Consider the following 21,233-nt stretch of genomic DNA (forward strand, 5'->3'; position numbering starts at 1 on the left):
ACAATAGCCAAAATTCGTGAGAAAGTTATCAAAAGTAGATGAACTAAACATGGAAGAAAAATGAGAGTGGTGCTCAGAGATGAAAATTCCACTTGGGAAGAAACTATAAATGGAGTCCCACAGGTTCAGTCCTGGCCCCAATAATGTTTGCCATATATGTAAATGACATGGATGAAGGTGTAGAATGTTTTGTGAACTTCTTTGCAGATGATGCAAAAGTACTAAAGAAAGTAAGTACGGAAATGGATTGTGAATCACTACAGAGAGATCTGAACAAGGTCTGGGAATGGAATCAGAAATGGGAAGTGGACTTCAGCATTAAGGGGGTACGCGACGCCTGGGGGGGGGGGGTGAATTTGGTCAAGATATGGCATTTTTCAAAACTGTGTTCAAAATGTTCGTATACCATTTAGAAATAAATCCCGACATAATTTTCCAGCCGCGCGTAATTTAAAGGTCTTAGGTGAGGTTTAAAGGGACAGAGTTAAAGGCGCAACCCACACTAGATGGAGGCGTGCCACTTAGGACCTTCAGGCGCATCGAATAACATTGAAATTTGATTGAATTTACACTCGCCCAGTGCTTCAACAGCCAGGATGATGGTGGAGGGGAAGGGAGGAAGGTGGAGGGAGAAGTTTTGCCAACTTTGAGCGAAGCTAAGCGTCAGTTACCGGCTAGCTCTAAAAGGGTAATTGCACATGTCTCATGAGCTCTCATTGCAATCTATTACTTTAGCTAGTACATATTACTCTTTAGTACAGTCATCATGGGTAGCAAAAAGAACAAAAGAACATCCACAATGACAAAAAACAGCAGTGAAAGATGGCAAGCAGTCAAAGACGACTAGCCAAGACCTCACCACCTCTCACTCCACCACCGCCCTCACCTGCCCCTCTGTGACAGTGACAGAGGTAAAGGACAACATTAGACTAAACAATTCAAAGAGGAAGATTAAATCCAAAGAAGAAAGCAAGAGGAAAAAGATCGAGGCTATACAGGAAGAAGAGAGAAGAAGGGACATCATATGATGCTGGAGGGGGTGCCCTACCAACATAGATTGGTGAGGGGAATCTGATGAGGAAAGAGAAGGCGCCCACTGCTGGAAAATAAACCTCTTTCCAATTATTTAGATACCCAGAAGACCTCCAGCAGTGAGGTTTCATATGAAGAAACCGCCAAAGGTGCAAAAAAGCAAATTATAAGATGGTGTCGTCTGTGCGTCGTCACTACTGTGATATACTTATACTTTAGTTTTTCAGTATTTGAAGTACTTATAATTAAAATATGTTGATGATTTTTACTGTACTTACTCATTATATAATAAGAATTAAGCCATGAAAAAATCAGTCAAATTGGTGAAACTATAAGCAAGGTACAGATATATTTATATTTCAAGTTGCCATATCTCCGTTCGATATTTTTTCACTTTTTTTTTAATCATAAAAAATATAAAATACATCAGATTTAGATAAACTTACAGGGAATATTACTTTTAGTAACTGCTAGGGCCGATCGTTCGAATATTTTGAATAGGATGAAAGAGTTCGGAGTAATAATGGAAACAAGACAAAAAAAAAAATTATTTTTCACGATTTTTGCCGGACATTAAAATTGAAATGCCTGCATGCAAAAGTATAAAGGAAATTGTTCAATTACTCAATGACCGGCCCTAGGTGTGCCTACTGACTAATCATAGCCAAAATATAAAACAAATTGGTCCACGTATTATGGTGCTGTGCACTTTTAAATGTCGCCACTGGTATATGTACATGTGTACATACATCATTCTGTTTCACCTAAAATGTAGGCAACATGGATACCTATTTACCTGAGAAGTTTCAGCTCTTTACTCTAAATAATTTAGAAAATGACCTCCAGGTGTCGCGTACCCCCTTAACCCCTTCCATACGGTGCCGCACACGTAGGCGTCGTGGACTTAGATCTCGGTGGCAGCAGCCAATGCCAGCCGTACGACGTGTCGTAATAATACTCGCATCATAAAATATAGTCACCGCTTATATCGATCGTTCTCTCTTCACCCGTGAATTTTGATAACCATAGAAAATGCGATTACAAAAGAATTAGAAAGAATGTCATAATGGAGGGGCGACTACAATAAATATAATCAAGACGCCGATATGGCAGCCTCGCGAATACACTCGCTCCCCATGACGCCTACGTGTGCGGCACCGTATGGAAGGGGTTAAGAAATGTATAAGGGAATTTAGGGGGTGGGGAGAATATCTGGACAACATAAAATCAGTGAAAAGGAAGTAAAGAAAGTTGGTTCCTAAATTCTGTCACTAACTTCCTCAATTCCTCCTCTGATCCTGCTACAAGCGCAGTGTCATCAGCAAAGAAGAGCAGGCTTATCTCCCACTTTTCTCCATTTTCTTTAGCCATCTACAATCCCTGACCCACTACTCTTGCATTACCTCTGGCACTACCCCATTCATGTATAAATTGAACAGCCAGGGTGACAACACATCCCTGACAAAGTCCCACCTTTACCTAAAACCACTCACTCTCTCCATTTCTAATCCTAACACAAGCTATATTACTTAAGTAAAAACTCTTGACTGCTCTTAATAGTTTTCCTCCTATCCCATATATCTGCAATACCCACCACAGTGCCTTCCTGTCTACCCTATCATAAGCCTTTTCCAAATCCATAAAAGCCCAAAAATATCCTTTCCCTTTCCTATAGCTTTCTCACATATCTGTATTACCACAAAACTCTGATCTATGCAACCCTTCCCCTGTCTTAAACATACACTGTTCCTCACCAGTTACTCCCTCTGTTCCTCTCCCTCTCAAGACGCTCCCATAAACCTTGCCAACTACACTTAACAAGCTGATCCTTCTGAAACTACTGCATTTAGACTTGTCCCCTTTTCACTTGTAAAATGGAACTACATAGGCACTCCTCCAGTCCTCTAGCACTCTACTCACTCTTAAACAAACATTAAAATAACCTCACCAGCTAGTACACCATCAATGTACCTCCTTTTTTCAGACATTCTGCATGACATCCACCCAACCCAGGTGCCCTACCTGCTCTCATCATCTTAACAGCTGCTTTCACTTCATCTTTCTTTATTTCTCCTCCATTTTCCTCACTCATCATGGTCATTTTCTTAGCGCTTCCCACTGCAGCTACCTTTCCCTCCCTATCCTCCTTCACATTTAGCAACTCCCTAAAATACTTTTCCCATCTTCCTCTTACTGCCTTCACTTCCATTATCATCTCTTCATCTGCACCTTTTACCTTTTCTTCTCTACTTGATTCGCCTCCTCTTTCTCTTTTAATTTCTTTCCAAAACATATTTTTATTACTTTCAAAATTTAATACTTACTCAAAATTGTATTTCTCTTTACAAATTGCAAAATATACTTCTCTATGTAATCTTTCTTTACCTTTTTGTAGCTATCAAACTTTGTCCAGACTTCATATGCAGCTGACATCTCATCCTTTTTGTAGCATTTATCAAAGTGTTGAAGCAAAACATATACTCTATCGTCACTCCCCAACTTGTCAATATTCACTTCTTCAAATTTTTGTTCCTTACCTCACTTCCTTCTGGGAATGACAAAATGATTGTCACAGCTTGTTTCTTCTTTCCAAGATTCATGACAAGCTGCCATGCTTTCAGTTCTTGCTTTGAATGATCATAACTTTTACTCCTTTGACACTGGTAATCACACTTGTCTGCCACATTTGTTGTGGCCCATCATTTTGTTTTTCAACTTTTTCCTTTATACTCCATATTTCTTTACCATCTTTTACAACTATGCTCTACTACCATTTGTTTAACTATAGATCAGTGTGGCAGGGTAAATAAAAGAATATAAGAGCAGTATTTTTTTTTTTCAAATAGAAAAGCCTTCACACCAGTCCTCTCAATTCCTCGATTCCCCAGTGTTCCTTCCTATGTGCAAAATCAAAACAACACAAAACAAAAGACGCATGAAAAGTGCAACGCCATAACCAAAATAGAATAAAGTTAACAACGAGGAGATGAGGTCAAGTGTGAGGATGAAAAGTGGGCTGGCAGAAAGAGATGATGAAAGAATACTGAGATGGTTTGGGCATATGGAAAGAATGGATGAAGAAAGATTACCAAAAAAAAAAAAAAAAAAAAAAGAAGTGTGGAAGGCAGAGATGGGTGCAATGAACTTGAGGGGAAGACCATCACACCACCACCATACCAGCACACCACCACAACCACAATACCACCACCATACCACCACCACAACCATCAGTATTACCACCATACCATCACCACCATCAGTTGTTAGTGACTCTCTGGCCGAAGACCAGGTGCTGGTTACAGACTCAAACTGCCTCATATAAGCACCACACAGAAGCAGTTGAAGCCATATGAAAAGAAGCTCTGAAGTGCTAAGCAGCACTTCATTGACTGACGAATTTGAAATCGGCCCTAGTTGTGTTTACTAAAAAGTGGGAAGGGAGAAGTGTACTACAAGTGACCAAAAATGTAACTGTCTTTGTGTCTTTATTTTTATTTTATTTATTTATTTTTTATATCAGTTACTCTAAAAATGGAAGAAAATAACAGCTTTAAGGAATAAAGAACCAACAAAGAGATGCCTGGACATAAGTAGGGTGGAAACACCACTGGGGTTGATCCCCAAAAGAACATGCCTGAACGAAACCCCAAAGAAGTATCAAAAGTTTGAAAAAAATAAATTATTTTCCAGTTTAGACAGAGGGGCTGGAATTATGTATAGAGGGATAGAAATCTAGAACCCAGGTTTAGAAATATAATGAGAAATAGAGAGATCAATGACTTATTAGATGAAATAAACTCAGAAGTGAGTATAAGGAGATGTACAAAGAGGCCCTGCTGAGGAGGGTAATGAAAAGAATAACAGAGAGATAGATGATTTGAAAAAGGAACTAAATAGCATCAAGGGAGAAAATGAAAGATTTAAAAATGAAGATATAAATAAAAATGAGGCATTAAAAAAGAAATTAAGGATCAAATACAGGCAGTGACTGAGCAAGTGGAAGAGAAGATCAAAGAAAATTATTTTCAAGAAATAAAGAAACAGTGGAAAGTAGAACAGAAAAGTAAAAAAGTATCTTTTAAATAGTGGAGCAACAAGTCAAGGAAAATGCTAAGGAAACAGTAATTAAAGTCATTAAGGAGAAAGAAAATTTGGTCAGGGATATGATGGATAAAAAAAATCATTATAATCTATGGTATTTAAGAGAAACATGATGTTCATAGATATCAGAGAGAAAAACAGGAGAAAGAGATTGCTAAAGAAATTCTGAAAAAAGATTCAAGAGGAAGGACAAAATATAAAGAAATTGAGGAAACATATAGAGTAGAAAAATACTCAAAAGAAAATATAGGCCACTAAAAGTAAAACTTAGGTCTCAAATGATAGCTGGGGAAGTACTATTTAGAGCAATAAAACTAGCAAATAGTGAACATTACAAAAATGTATGGATAAAAAAAAAAAATGAAAAAAAGAAAGAAAAGGAACTTAGAAAATAAAGCAAATGAAAAGAGAACTGAGACTGATTTATTTTTTTATTTTTTTTTATTTTATTTATTTATTTTTTTTTTTTTATTTTTTTATATATTTATTTTTAGAGAGTGGTGGACCTTATGCTGAGAAAATGGTATATCGGGAAAAAGTATAGAAAGTTGTTAAAGAGCCTATACCAACATAGAATTATTTCAGGAATGAACGAATTAAATGACTATCTGGCATTAGGAAAACCAGACATAATGAGAATTGTAGAAATGAATTTTTAAAAGTCCTCTACCACCAGATACTATGGGACAAGGTCTATACAACTGTTGGATGAAGAATAGAAAGGAAAAACAGGGTGGGAGAGTATTATTTTTGACTAGGAAAGACTCAATGTGACAGAGATAACAGAAGGAAAAAACAATGTTGAATCAATTATGATAAAAGTTGAAAGCAGTTACATGAAAAGTAGAAAATTTATGATAGTGCATGTGCCCCCCAAAACAGTCCTGGACAGAAAGCAATCATTCCAAACTGTATGAACTAATATACTGAAAGAAAGAGGAAATATAGTAATTATGGGTGATTTGAATTCAAAAGAAATATGTTGAGAAGAAACGACAATGAAGGGTGGAGAGGACCTCTGGGGAAACAAACTAGTTGATATGACAATTGAATACACAATGACTCAGTGGATAAAAGAAAATACCAGATACAGAAACAATGAGGAACCATCGAGACTAGATTTAATACTTACATTAGAACCTGAAATTGTCGACAGAATTGATTATGGGGCTCCAATGGGAAGAGTGACCATGTAATAATGAAATTCAAACTAAAAGAACAAATGGACTTAAAAAGAAATGAGAAATATAGAAAAGGAAGACTAATGTACAACAAAATGAATTTTGAGGAACTCAAAAAATTCTTTCAAAACGCAAACTGGGATAAATTTGTAAATGAAGAAACAAAGATGGAAGAGAGATGGAATATACTGAAAGAAATTTATAATGAGGGAGTGAACAAATATGTACCACAACAAAAGCAAGAAAGAGTATACATAAAAAGCTGGTACAACAAAAATGTAGTGAGGCTAAGGATAAAAGAGGCAAAGCTTGGAAAAGATAAAAAAAAGAGAGAGAGAGAGAACCGTATTTTTCGGACCATAAGGCGCACCCATAATTTGCTATTCCCCGTCCTTACATAAGGCGCATCTGGTTTCATAATCGGATAATCATGCATATGTGAGTGCATTCAGAACTGAACATTTTCATTGTTGAATGAGAAAAATCGGTTGGGATTTAGCAAAATTACAAAAATAAATGATATATTTTTTTCATTTTGGTCAGTGAAATCAGACCACCTCCATGGACGGTCTGCCCTGCCAATATCCCTAAAAAACAACATAAACACATTACAGGAATTGTGGGGAATGAAACCAACATTAGCAGTTTTATTCCCGGAATTCTCTATTCACTTAAAAACACAAGATTACAAATGAAGGTAAATTTTTTGTTTTGACCATGGGCGCAATATAGCAATAGAAAATTGATTATTAATTTTGCAAATTATAATGTATCAACGTAATATGCAATTTTGTGAGCGGAAATAAAAAGAAAATGCTAAAACAGATTTTGTAAGTAACAAAGTCGTGTCGGACGAATGGTACGCCATGTTTGTTATGATAGATGCCTACGTCGAAGAAATGAAAGGGTGATAAATTTGTATAACCTAACCTAACGTAACCTGTGTTTAATAAATAATTACCTGCAAATTAAATGTCATCCGGCTCGTCCTCGTTGTCGTCGTGAGACGGCGTCCCGATCCTATGCTACCAACTTAGTTCATTAGCATATTTGCTTGTAGCAAGGTATTTTTTATTTTCATTCCCGCCCACAAAATTGCATATTACGTTGATATATTTTAATTTACAAAATTAATAATTAATTTTATATTGCTATATTGCGCCCATGGTCCAAACTAATAAAATACCCAAATGACTACAGTCTGAGTGGAGCGAGACTAGACCAATGCAAAGTGGCTGTCTGTGTTGCAGACGCTATCATGTCATAGCCATGATAGAGTGAATGAATGCGGTGGAATGGACTCGAAAACTGTCAAAGTTTTCATAATTTTCGTGTCAAGATACATGCATCTTGGTTATAACTTGGTTGTAACTTTTGCTAGGCCTATGCACTGTCGCCATCGGCAGGCTAACTACGAAACGTGTCAAAATAGTACGTCACTGTCGGGGGCATTTTTTTGCACTGAAGCCACACATAAGGCACACCACCCGATTTTGGCCGATTTTAAGGATTTTGCCCGCGCCTTATGGTCTGAAAAATATGGTAAATGGCAAACATATATCAAACTAAGAAATGATTATGTAAAGATATACATACATATACCAATGCTTTTTCCCCCTTACAAGGGAGGTAGCCAAAATGAAAAAGGCATAAATTCATTCCCATCCATTCCATCCCTGAATACACTCCACACCCCTCCACCCTCCCTCTTATCTTAGCACCTCCTGGATGACGGGTCATCCCTGCACCTTGTCCACTGCCTTGGGTCAGAAGCAGTGTCGCAAGACACAGCACATCCACAGCAAGGCCACTTCATTAAATTGGCGACCCCCCCCTCTCCGTCCCCCCATGCATAAAAGGACGGGTAGAAATCCCTTCGGGCTGTGTCAAATTTTGCTCACACACACTACCTCACCCCCCATCCCCCCCGTCCATTCCACCTCATGCATCACATCATCCATAAACAAACATTCTCAATTCACCCCTGTCTTCTGTCCTCTCCCGTCCTTCCTCAACAGACATTCCCCACTTCCCCAAAGCCCCCTTTACCCCATCCATCCACCTCATCCTAGGACGTCCCCTCATGTTCACTCCCTCCACATCTGCCTTGCATACCTCTTTTACTAGTCTTTCTTCACTCATTCTTTCCATGTGTCCAAACCATCGTAATACTCTTTCATCAACCCTATCTCCCAACTCCCTTTCCACCTGCGTAGAGCCGGTGGCCAGGGCTGGTTGCCGCCGTTTGGCCCCAAACTCTTGGGGTTGGGGGGTGGTCCCACAACGTAGATGCTGCGGCTCCAGGACCAGCCAACTAGCCTCAATCCCCAACCTGATCATGGGTGGTGACTTCAACGCCAAGTCGTCTACCTGGTGTATCGACAACTCTGACACAGACAGAAGGCTTGATATACAGACTCAGTTTGACTCATTGACTATCATGAACAACACACATAATCATACACATATCCCACACCAAGCCCTCTACACTCCCTCCTCTCCTGATATCACCTTTTGCTCCCCCTGCCTAACCCCAACAACATCATGGAGAGTGGTCGGAACCCTTGGTTCTGACCACCTTCCAATCATCACCACCAAAACAAGATGCCCCCCAGTTGGCCACAGACACACATACACCAATTACAAGAGAGCTAACTGGGAAGCTTTTACTGAAGAGACAGAACAACATTTTGAAACACTTAACAGTACACCAATCACAAACATAATGCTGTGCACACTTTTAATACAATCATACAAAAGGCAGACAAGAGATACATCCCTAGAGGCAACAGAAAATCACACAACCCCAACTTCACACCAGAAATCCAAGGCCTCATCAGACAATGAGACACGCTTAAACACAATACCCCCACACCCATCCCTCAAAACATAGCAGACCAAATACAAACACTAAACACTGTGATTGCCAATAAAATACATGAACAAAAAACACAAAATTGGCAAAACTTTATCAATACACTTGATCACAAAACAAACACCAGCAAATTGTATAAAACACTCAACAGCATTACACTATCCAACAGTAACACAACACGCTCTCACGCAGCAATAATCACAACAACAGACAATCTACCCTCAAACAGACAACAAGCAAACACACTCATAAATCATTTTGCACAGACAAGCCATCTCCCTTACCCTGACGACCAACGCACTATTCCACGTAAGAAAGACTTTCCCACAGACTCAGACTATACACCCTTCATAGACAGTCAGACAAAACACATAATACATAATCTCAGGCACTCATCTGCCTGTGGCCCTGATAACATAAGTAACATCCACCTTAAGGTGGATGTTACACATTGGACCACAAGGTATACACGCACTCACAAACATGGCAAACTACAGCTATTCACACAACACTATACCCAACATCTGTAAGCATGGTAAAATAATCACCATTCCAAAACCGAACTAAGACTCAACGATCCCAACATTGCACCGCCCAATCACACTTTTCTGCACCCCCTCTATAGTCATTGAACACCTAATACTTCAACTTGTCACACCACATATTCCCCTTGCTGACTCACAACATGGTTTTAGGCCAGTACACTCCACAAACACTCTTCTGATAAACCTCACACAAAGAATTTTAGATGGCATCAATTCAGATAGGCCCCACCATAGAACACTTCTTATAACATTAGACATTAGTAAAGCTTTTGATACTATCCCCCGCCACAACCTAACAAATAAAATATATAACACAGACATGCACAATAACACCAAAAGATGGCTGGCCAATTATCTGGCAGGTAGGAATGCTTATGTGTCATATAATGGCCAATCATCGCACATCAGAAACATTAAGAATGGAGTACCACAGGGCTCTGTTCTATCCCCCACGCTCTTTAATCTATACATGCATGACTTACCTACACCAGACACCTCAAAAATACAAATCTCTTCCTACGCAGACGACATAACAATCACATGCACACATCGTAACACAGACAAAGCTGCAGAAATAATCCAGCCATACCTTGATACACTCAACACATGGTTCATCACAGACTTAAAATAGCTCCAACGAAATCTACAGCAACACTTCTCACCAACTGGACAAAAGAACACAAATACATACCTCATCTCTACATCAACAACACTAATGCCACATCACCTACAGACCATTTACACCATGAAACAAAAGTCCTCAAAGTCAAGGACCACCTCGACATGAGAGGCACACAAACACTTGCTGCAGCCACCACAAACACATCACACCCGCTACACTACATAGCAGAACACCCACACACACCAAGAAACATTAAAACTACACCCAAAGACCTTTATTACACACAGATACTCTCTTCTCTTCCTCCACAACCACCAAATACCAGCCTCCAGAAACATATTCATAATCATATCACTCACCGCTCCATTAACACACTGAAAGACAACACACTGCTGCATGCCAGACCCCCTGATATCCACCCTTCTGAATCCTCTCTCCCACGTAAGGACAGAGTCCACTTGGCCAGACTGCGATGCGGTCACCACCCAGCACTTCTAAGCTACCAGAAGAGGCTGGACGACCGCATTGTGAACAGCTGCCCAGGATGTAACACTTCACCCCATACCATACAACACATAATGGAAGACTGCATTATACACAATCATGCACGCAAACAACACAACATACACTCTATAAAGGATTTGTGGGAAAACCCAGTTTCGGCTGTGGCCTTCCTTGGGGAGACGGGACTGCTCGGACAGACAGTCTAGGGAACGACAACAACAACAACAACACATAATGGAAGACTGCATTATACACAATCATGCACGCAAACAACACAACATACACTCTATAAAGGATTTGTGGGAAAACCCAGTTTTGGCTGTGGCATTCCTTGGGGAGACGGGACTGCTCGGACAGTCTAGGGAACGACAGCAACAACAACAACTCCCTTTCCACCCCTGTTCTCCTCCTCACCTCCTCATTTCTCACTCTATGTAGCCTAGTAACCCCTATCATACTTCTCAGACACCTCATCTCAAACACATTCAAACTCCTTCTATCTTCCTCTCATATGTTCCATGTTTCTGCCCTATACAGTATTGTTGGCACAATCACTCCTTCATACAGTCTCCTCTTAGCATCCATTCCCAAATGTCTATTCCTCATTACACTTTTTAATCCACCAAGGCATTTACTCGCTTCTCTCAATCTACATTCTACCTCCACCTTTACTCAACCTTTTCCTGCCACATTTGCACCCAAGTATCTAGAAACAACTTTGCCAACCGTGTAGTTAATGAATGGAATAAACTTCCTGCACAGGTAGTGCAATGTAGTTCTGTTCGAAGCTTTAAGACTCGTTTAGATAAACACCTAAGCAAGATGCTGTAATGATGATTATTTATTTTATATTATTTGTTTTTGTTTTGTTATCATTTGTCTGTTTGATTTTCATTTATTATTAGTTATGTGTCAATTTATTATTATTAACTGTTTACCTGTTTGTTTGTTATTCAACCATACCTATACATTTATTTATGTAATTTGTTTGTTGCATACATTATTATAGTTTTTTTTTTTTTTTTTATTATGATGATTTTTTTCCACATCCGACTTAGATATGGACCAAAAGGTCTCCTGTCGGCATGCTCCGCCTTTCTAATCCTTTTTTGTAACTATCCACTTCCTCCAGTCGCTCTCCCTTAACCTCTTCAGTACGGGCCTTAAATCTCGCGGGCAGCAGCCGCTGGCAGCCGTATGACGTGTCGTAATAATACTCGTATCATAAATTATAGTCACTGCTTGTATCAATCTTTCTCTCTTTCACCCGTGAATTTTGATAACCATAGAAAATGTGACTAAAGGTAGTTTAGAGAGAATGTCAAAACGCAGGGGCAACTACAATAAATATAATCAAGACGCCGATATGGCAGCCTTGCGTATCCACTTGCTCCTCATGCCGCCTAAGTATGCGGCACCGTATGGAAGGGGTTAATGCTCACTTCCAGTCTAATGCCACTTTCACCCCTTGTACATCTCATCACCTTACTTTCACCCACATTTATCTTCAGCTTTCTTCTATCACACACTCTCCCAAACTCTATCACCAACTTCCTCAATCCCTCCTCCAATCCTGCCACAAGCGCAGTGTCGTCCCCAAACAACAGCTGGCTCACCACCCACTTTTCTCCATTTTCTTTAACCATCTCCAATCCCTGACCCACTACCCTTGCATTTACCTCTTGCACTACCCCATCCATGTATAAGTTGAACAGCTAGGGCCACATAACACATCCCTGACGAAGTCCCACCTTTACCTCGAACCACTCACTCTCTCCATTTCTAATCCTGACACTAGCTCTACTACCCTCATAAAAACTCTTGACAGCTCCTAGAAGCTTTCCTCCTATCCCGTATATCTGCAAAATCTCCCACAGTGCTTTTCTGTCTACCCTGTCGTAAGCCTTTTCCAGATCCATAAAAGCCAAAAAAACATCCTTCCCCTTTCCTATAGCTTTCTCACATATTTGTCTTAACACAAAGATCTGATCTACACAACCTCTACCCGTCCTAAATCCCCACTGTTCCTCTGCAGAGATGAAAAGAGAAACAATAAAAGAGGTATAATAGAAAAATGCAAGGAACAACCTAAAATATTTTACAGGTATGTAAATGGTAAACTGAAAAATAAACAAGAAAGGGAAAGGTGTGCCAGTGAAATTATGAATATACAGAAGAAATAGGAATGGATGCAATTATGAACAGTCATTTCAAATTTGTATTCACAATTGAAAGTTCACAGAACTGTGAGGGAATAGAAAGAGAGAGAGATCCCCCAATGAAGGAAATAACTGTGACAGGGAAATCGGAGACCAAATAAACCCCCTTGATGTTGGAAAATCACACGGTCCTGATGGAATTGCAAATTGGATATTGAAAGAATGCATAGAGGAGTTGATGGACAAAATATACAATATAATTAAGTACTCGCTTAAGGAAGGAAAGGTACCACAGGACTGGAAAAATGAAAATATTGTACCAATATATAAGGGTGTGAACAAGGAAAATCCAACCAACTACAGACTGGTCTCCCTAACAAGCACAATAGCAAAAATGTGTGATACTGTTATCAAAAGTAGATGAATATACAGAAGTAGAAAGGGCTGAAATTATGAACAATCATTTCAAATCGGTATTCACAATTGAAAGTTCACAGAACTGTGAGGGAATAGAGAGATCCCCCAATGAAGGAAATAACTGTGACACAGGGAAATCAGAGACCAAATAAAAAACCTTGATATCGGAAAATCGCACAGTCTGGATGGAATTGCAAATTGAATATTGAAAGAATGCATAGAGGAGTTGATGGACAAAATATACAATATAATTAAGTACTCGCTTAAGGAAGGAAAGGTACCACAGGACTGGAAAAATGAAAATATTGTACCAATATATAAGGGTGGGAACAAGGAAAATCCAACCAACTACAGACTGGTCTCCCTAACAAGCACAATAGCAAAAACATGTGAAACAGTTATAAAAAGTAGATGAATATATAGAAGTAGAAATGGCTGAAATTATGAACAATCATTTCAAATCGGTATTCACAATTGAAAGTTCACAGAACTGTGAGGGAATAGAGAGAGTGATCCCCCAATGAAGGGAAATAACTGTGACACAGAGGGAAATTAGAGACCAAATAAAAAACCTTGATGTCAGAAATCGCATGGTCTGGATGGAATTGCAAATTGAATATTGAAAGAATGCATATAGGAGTTGACATACAAAATATACAATATAATTAGATACTCACTCAAGGAAGGAAAGGTACCACAGAACTGGAAAAATGAAAATATTGTACGAATATATAAGGGTGGGAACAAGGAAAATCCAACCAACTATTGACCAGTTTCCCTAACAAGCACAATAGCAAAAATATGTGAAAGGTTATCAAAAGTAGATGAGTTAAACATCTGGAAGGAAAAAATATACTGAATCCAAATCAATTTGGATTTAGACAAGGAAGATCATGTACAACAAACCTGATCTGCTTCTATTTGAGACTAATAGAAAAAATAATACGAGAAAGAGATGGATGGGTGAAGTGTGTCTTTCTAGACCTACAAAAAACATTTGATAAAGTACCACACAAAAAAGTAATAAGAAAAATAGAATCAATTGGTGGCATCAAAGGAAAGCTATTGGAGTGGATGGAAGACTTCCTGACTGGGAGAAAAATGAGTGTGGTAATTAGAGACAAATACTCGAATTGGAAAGAAATGATAAGTGGTATCCCACAAGGTTCGATATTGGCTCCAATCATGTTTATCATATATAAAAATGACATGGATGATGGAGTGGAGTGTTATATGAATTTCTTTGCAGATGATGCAAAAATACTTAAGAAAGTAAGAACAAAGGAGGATTGTGAATCATTACAGTTAGACCTGGACAAAATCTGGAAATGGACTCAAAAGTGGGAAATAAATTTCAGTATCAAGAATTGTAGTATAATGGAGTTTGGAAAAAGTAAAAATAGAATATCAAGAAATAAAATTGGTGAAGAAGTCAAAAAAGTGAACTTGGAAAGAGACCTTGGAATGGTAATTAGCAAAAACATGACACCAGACAAATATATCTATAAAATAGTCGGAGAAAACTTCAACCTATTAAGGTCAATGAAAGTGGCATTTGACTACTTGGATGAGGAAATTATTAAAAAAAATAGTAGTTACACTAATAAGACCAAATCTGGAGCACACTGCAACACTATGGACACCCAGTACTTAAAAAAATATAAAGAATACAAAGAGCAATGACAAAGTTGACACCTACCCTCTCCAAATTAACATATGAACAAAGATTGTCCAAATTGGAACTACCAATTCTGGAACAAAGAAGAGAAAGAAATCTGCTGACTATTTATAGAATCATGAAAGGAATGGAAATCCTAGATAGGGATGATTTATTAAAATGGGACAATGGAAAAACAAGAGGACATGAAAAGAATCACAAAAAGGATAACGATAGAAGAAATTTGGACAAAATAGCTTCCCACATAGTGCTGGATACCTGGAATAAATTAGATAAGGAAACAGTGTGTGCAAACACTATTCAAGATTTTAAGAAAAAACTTGATTCTGAAAGATACAAAGACAGGTCGCCCTTCCTGTATAACACAACAATTAGGTAAATACTACCATGCCCCACACTGGAAATACACAGACAACAACACAATATCTCTTCTAAGTGATTTATGACCCTGACTGAAGGATGTTGCCAGATCCTTGGAGGCTGTAGGTCTCCTGCAAGAGAGACCTGGAGGTAACGGATTGATTGATCACTTACTAGTCATCAATCATGGTTAAATATGCCTTGTGGCTATGGGTACTGGTACTTTTCTGGCTTGGACTACTGTTGCTGAAACCATTGAGGATGTATTGAGTAGTTTATAAGGAAAGTATGTGTACAGTGACATTGTCATAAGTTGTTTTTGTGGAGTAAAAATTTTGTGTGGTTTAATTTTATTAGTAACATTCACATTAGTTTATTTATGATTTCATGTGCTGTAGAAGAATTTTTTTGTGTAGCTGAGGGCACATGTGTGTAGTGAAGATAAGTTGACAATATTTTAATAAATCTCTGCTATGGTGACATTTACAGACTTCTTTGGAGCTAGTATCAGATTTTTTTATGGGATTACTTTTGTGATCTTGAAAACATTAATTCTTCCAACAGCTTGGAACCGGACGAGTACATCAAAACTCCATCTGGAAACTTCTTTGTTAAATCCAGCAAACGTAGAGGATTATTACCAGAAATCTTAGAATCATTGCTTAGTGCAAGAAAAAAGGCAAAAGCTGATCTGAAGAAAGAAACTGATCCTCTTAGAAAGAAGGTAAGGGAATTGATACATATACCAATGCCTTTTCCCCCTTACAAGGGAGGTAGCCAAAATACAAAGGTATAAGATATACTCACACCCATTCCATTCCCAGATATGCTACCCCCATACACCCCTTCCCTCCCTCTTATCTTGGCTCCTCCTAGATGATGGGTCATCCCTGCATCTCTCCCAATGCCCTGGGTCAGCCCATCCACAGGAAGGCCATTTCATTTAATTGGTGACCTCCACTCTCCGTCCCCTCGTGCAGAAAAAGAGAAGACTGGGAGAAATTTCTTCAGGCTGTGTCAAAATATCATTTACACACACACAATCACCTATTCTCTTTCATGCATCACAGCATCATACAAAACCATTCTTCACTCACCCATATCATCAGTCTTCTCCTTTCATTCCTCAACAGACATTCCCCTCTTTCCCAATGACCCTGTAACCCCATCAATAGATCTCATCCTAGGTCACCCCCTCATGTTCTATCCTTCCACCTCTGTCTTCCACACCTCTTTTACTAATCCTTCTTCACTCATTCTTTCCATGTGTCCAAACCATCCCAATAGTCTTTCATCAACCTTATCTCCCAGCTCCCTTTCCACCCCCACTCTCATCCTGACCTCATTTCTCACACTATCCAACCTAGTAACCCCTACCTTACTTCTCAGGTGCTTTATCTCAAACACATTCAAACTCCTCTCTTCCTCTCTCTTATGTTCCATGTTTCTGCCCCATACAGTGCTGTTGGTACAATCACTTCTTCATACAATCTCCTCATAGCATCCATTCCCAAATGACTATTTCTCATTACACTTTCTAATACCCCAAGGTATTTACTTGCTTCTCCACTCCTCCCATTCCCATCACATTCACACCCAAGTATTTAAAACTATCCATATCCTCCAGTCTCTCTCCCTTAATACTTCCAATTTGCTGTTCTCCCCATGTTCATCTCATCCTTTGATCCAACTACATGCCTAATGGCATCACCAAACAACTGGCATATTTCACATTTTTCTCCATTCTCTTTAACCATCTCCAATCCCCGACTCATTACTCTCGCATTTACCTCTCGCACAACCCCATCCTTGTATAAACTGAACAGCCAAGGTAACGTAATGCATCTCAGATGAAGTCCTACTTTACTTCATACCACTCATTCTCTCCATTTCTAATTCAACACAGGTTCCACTACTCGCGTAAAAACTCTTGAATGCTTCCAACAGCTTCATCCAATCCCATGTTTCTGCAATACCCCATAGTGCCTTCCTGTCTACCCTGTCATAAGCCTTTTCCAAATCCATAAAAGCCCAAAAAAACAACCTTATCTTTTCCTATTGCTTTCTCACATATCTGCCTTACCACAAAAATTTAATCCATGCAACCCCTACTTGTCCAAAACCACACTGTTCCTTATCAGTTACTCCCTCTATTCCTGTCCTAATCCTCTCAATCAAAACACTCCCAACTACACTCAACAAACTGATCCCTCTGAAACTATTACATGCACAATTGTACTCTTTTTCCCTTGTTAAGTGGAACTATAAAAGCAGTCTTCCTGCACTCTACCCTCTTTTAGACAAACATTTAACAACCTTGCCAGACAGTTCACCATCACTGTAGCTTCCTTTTTTTTTAGACACACTGCTTAACGCCCATGCAACCCAGGTGCCTTACCTGCTCTCGTCATTTTAGTAACTGCTTTCACCTCATCTTTTCTTATTTTTCCTCCATTTTCTTAGGGCTTCCTACTGCAACTACCTTTCCCCCCCCTATCCTCCACATTTAACAACTCCCTAAAATACTCTGCCCATCTTCCTCTTACTTCCATCTCTTCCATTATCATCTCTCCATCTGCACCTTTTACCTTTTCTTCTCTACTTGACTCACCTCCTCTTCCTCTTTAATTTCCTTCCAAAACATGTTTTTGTTACTTTCAATATTTTCTGTCATACTCTTACTACATTTCACATCTGCTTTTTTCATTGCCTCCTTTATCCTATACTTTATTTCTCTTCTCTTTGTACCTCTCATATGATTCTCTTGTTGAATTTTGTAACCAATCTGTGAATGCTAATTTTTTCTCTTCTACAACCTTCTTTGCCTTACTCTGGATGTTCTCTGTTTTGCAACACTGCATCTGACCCAGGGCATTGGGCAAAATGCAGAGATGATCCTTCATCCAGGAGGAGCCAAGGTAAGAAGAGGGGGGGGGGGAGTGGAGTATGTGGGAATGGAATAGAACGGGTGAGAGTAGATTTTGTCTACTTTTTGGCTACCTCCCTTGTAAGAGTGAAAAGCCTTTGTTATATGTATTTATGTGCAACTTACTTTGCTTCATCATCCCACCACCCACTACCTTTCCTTCTATTTCCTCCCATCCTCCTTGTTCCACACACCGACTTTGCACACCTTGTGACTCCCTCCTTGGAACATCACCATTCCTCTTCCACTTCTAGTTCTACTCTTTCACTCCCTCTCACTCCTCTTTCAGTTTCTTGTACTCCTTCACCTTTTCTTTCTCATTTTTGCATTGTACTCTAAGCACCTCCCTACCTCCTGTCCTCTTCCTATTTCTCCATCAATCCTCCACTCTCAACTTACCTTCCACCAAAAAATTATCTGATATTCCAACATTCTCTCCCCACAGAACATATGCATTCAAAACTTACTATTATTCTCCTGGTTACCATTATGTAGTCCATTAAAGCCCTATCAACCACCTTTCCCTCCACCACCCTCTCCCATGTGTACTTATGCTTGTCTTTGTTTCTAAACACTGTATTTGCTATCATCATCTCTCAAGACACATGTCCACTATCAACTCTCCACCACAATTTTTTTCTGGAACTCCACATTTCCCAACCACTCCATTTATTGGTTCATTTCCTACCCTAGTATTAAGATCCCCCGATACCACTACATTGACATTTCTCCCTAAACTCTCTATGCACTCATTTACATCTATCCAAAAAGCCTCACTTTCCTCTACACTGTTCTCACTACTAGGCCCATATGCACTTACAAAAACCCACATCTCCCTTCTCAGTTTCACTTTCATCTACATTAACCTTGAGGGAACCTCCTTCCTCTCCACCACATGTTTACCCATCTCTTCACTCCTGACACCCTCCCAACTACACTTCCAAACTCAAACTCACCCCTCCCCTTCAATTTAGTTTCACTCAATGCCAACACATCCATCTCACGAACATACTATCTCTTAACTTTTACTTTCATTTGCACCACTACCATGCCTATTAAAAGATCCAAACCTTTGGGTTCTGGTTGGAAAACTCCCAGACCCTTGTATGCCTTTGTTTTTTTTAGGAATGTCTCCTTTGTGGCTACATAGAGAAGGATGCCTAGTCCTATCCCCATCCTGTTTTTGTCACTTTTTACAACTCAAGGAAATGAGCATTCAGAGAAGTGTTACAGGACAGTATTAAGAGTTGGGGGACAGCATAATACAGGGAGAGTCGCAGTATGATTAAGTATAATTTCTCTATGAATAAAGATTTCCTCTGTCACAGAATGAATGATGTGTGGCTCTGGTTCATAGGGGAAAAGATAGATGAGAATATTTGTTATTATTAAAGTGATGAGAACAAGTAAGGCACCTGGGTTGGATGAGTGACATGCGGAGTATCAAAAATTGGGAGGTACAGTGATGGTAGACTGCCTGTATAATTCTGATTTTCAAGAGAAAAGGAGACAAGTGTGAGTGTAATAGTTTCAGAGGGATCAGTTTGTCGAGTGTAGTTGGGAAAGCTTATGGAAGGATTTTGATTGAGGGGATTAGGACAGGACAGTGTGGGTTTAGGACAGGTAGGGATTGCATGGATCAGATTTTTGTGGCAAGGCAAATTTGTGAGAAAGATTTAGGAAAAGGTAATAATGTTTTTTGGGCCTTTATGGATTTGGAAAAGGCTTGTGACAGGGTAGAAAGGAAGGCACTGTGGGAGGTATTGCAGATATATGGGATAGGAGGAAAGCTGTTAAGAGCAATCAAATGTTTTTACAAGAGTAGTAGAGCCGTGTTAGACTTAGAAATAGAGAGAGTGAGTGGTTTAGGAAAAGGTAGGACTTTGCCAGGGATGTGTTGCATTGCCCTGACTGTTCAATTTATACATGGATAGGGTGGTGTGAGAGGTAAATGCTAGGGTAATGGGCTGGGGACTGTAGATGTTTGAAGAAAAGTGGGAGATAAGCCAGTTGCTGTTTGCTGATGACACTGTGCTTGTAGCAGGATCAAATGAGGGATTAAGGAAGTTAATGGCTGAGTTTGGGAAGATGTGTGAAAGAAGAAAGTTGAAGATAATTGTGGGTAAAAGTAAGGTGATTAGATGTACAAGGAGAGAGGATGGCAGTAAATTGGAAATGAGTATTGAGAGAGAGAGACTGTAGGAATTGGGTGTAAATGTGGCAGGAAAGGGAGTTGTGGAGGTAGAGGTAGAATATAGATTGAGAGAAGCAAATAAATGCCTTTTAGGATTAGAAAGTGTAATGACACATAGACATTTGGGAGTGAATGCTAAGAGGAGATCGAGTGATTGTTCTGACAGCACTTTAAGGGGCATAAAAAATGGAATATAAGAGAGGAAGAGTTTAAATGTGTTTGAGATGAAATACCTGAGAAGTATGGTAGGGGTTAATAGGTTGGATAGAGTGAGAAATGAGGTGAGGAGGAGAGCAGGGATGGAAAGGGAGTTGGGAGATAGGGTTGATGAAAGAGTATTGGGATGATTTGGACACATGGAAAGAATGAGTGAAGAGAGACACATGGAAAGAGTGAGTGAAGAAAATTGGTGTGGAAGGAATGAACTTTAGGAGGTAATCAAGAATGAGATGAGATGGATGGGGTAAAAGAGGCATTGGGAAAGAGGGGAATGTCTTTTGAGGAATTAAGGGAGAAGCCAGGAGATAGTAAGTGGAGAATGGTTTTGTATGGATGATGCTGTGATGCATGGAAGGGAGTGGGTAGGGGATGAGGGAGTATGTATGAATGATAATTTGATCCACCGCAAAGGGATTTCTC

At 39.3% G+C, this 21,233-nt stretch overlaps 2 protein-coding genes across 4 annotated transcripts in view; one reads left to right on the plus strand and one right to left on the minus strand.

The window, feature by feature from the left end:
* PolD1 (DNA polymerase delta 1, catalytic subunit) overlaps window positions 1-21,233 on the plus strand; it is a 362,759-nt gene that overhangs the window by 261,315 nt on the left and 80,211 nt on the right. For all 3 annotated transcript variants that reach the window (XM_076189251.1, XM_076189252.1, XM_076189253.1), the window contains one exon: window positions 16,039-16,198. In XM_076189251.1, coding sequence (XP_076045366.1) covers window positions 16,039-16,198 — 160 coding nt within the window. The remainder of the gene's footprint in view (window positions 1-16,038; window positions 16,199-21,233) is intronic.
* LOC143027746 (uncharacterized) overlaps window positions 1-21,233 on the minus strand; it is a 538,392-nt gene that overhangs the window by 170,203 nt on the left and 346,956 nt on the right. The window lies entirely within an intron of this gene.

This window comes from Oratosquilla oratoria, chromosome 8 (assembly GCF_046742065.1).
Source record: "Oratosquilla oratoria isolate Oo_2021 chromosome 8, ASM4674206v1, whole genome shotgun sequence".
Lineage (NCBI taxonomy): Eukaryota > Metazoa > Arthropoda > Malacostraca > Stomatopoda > Squillidae > Oratosquilla > Oratosquilla oratoria.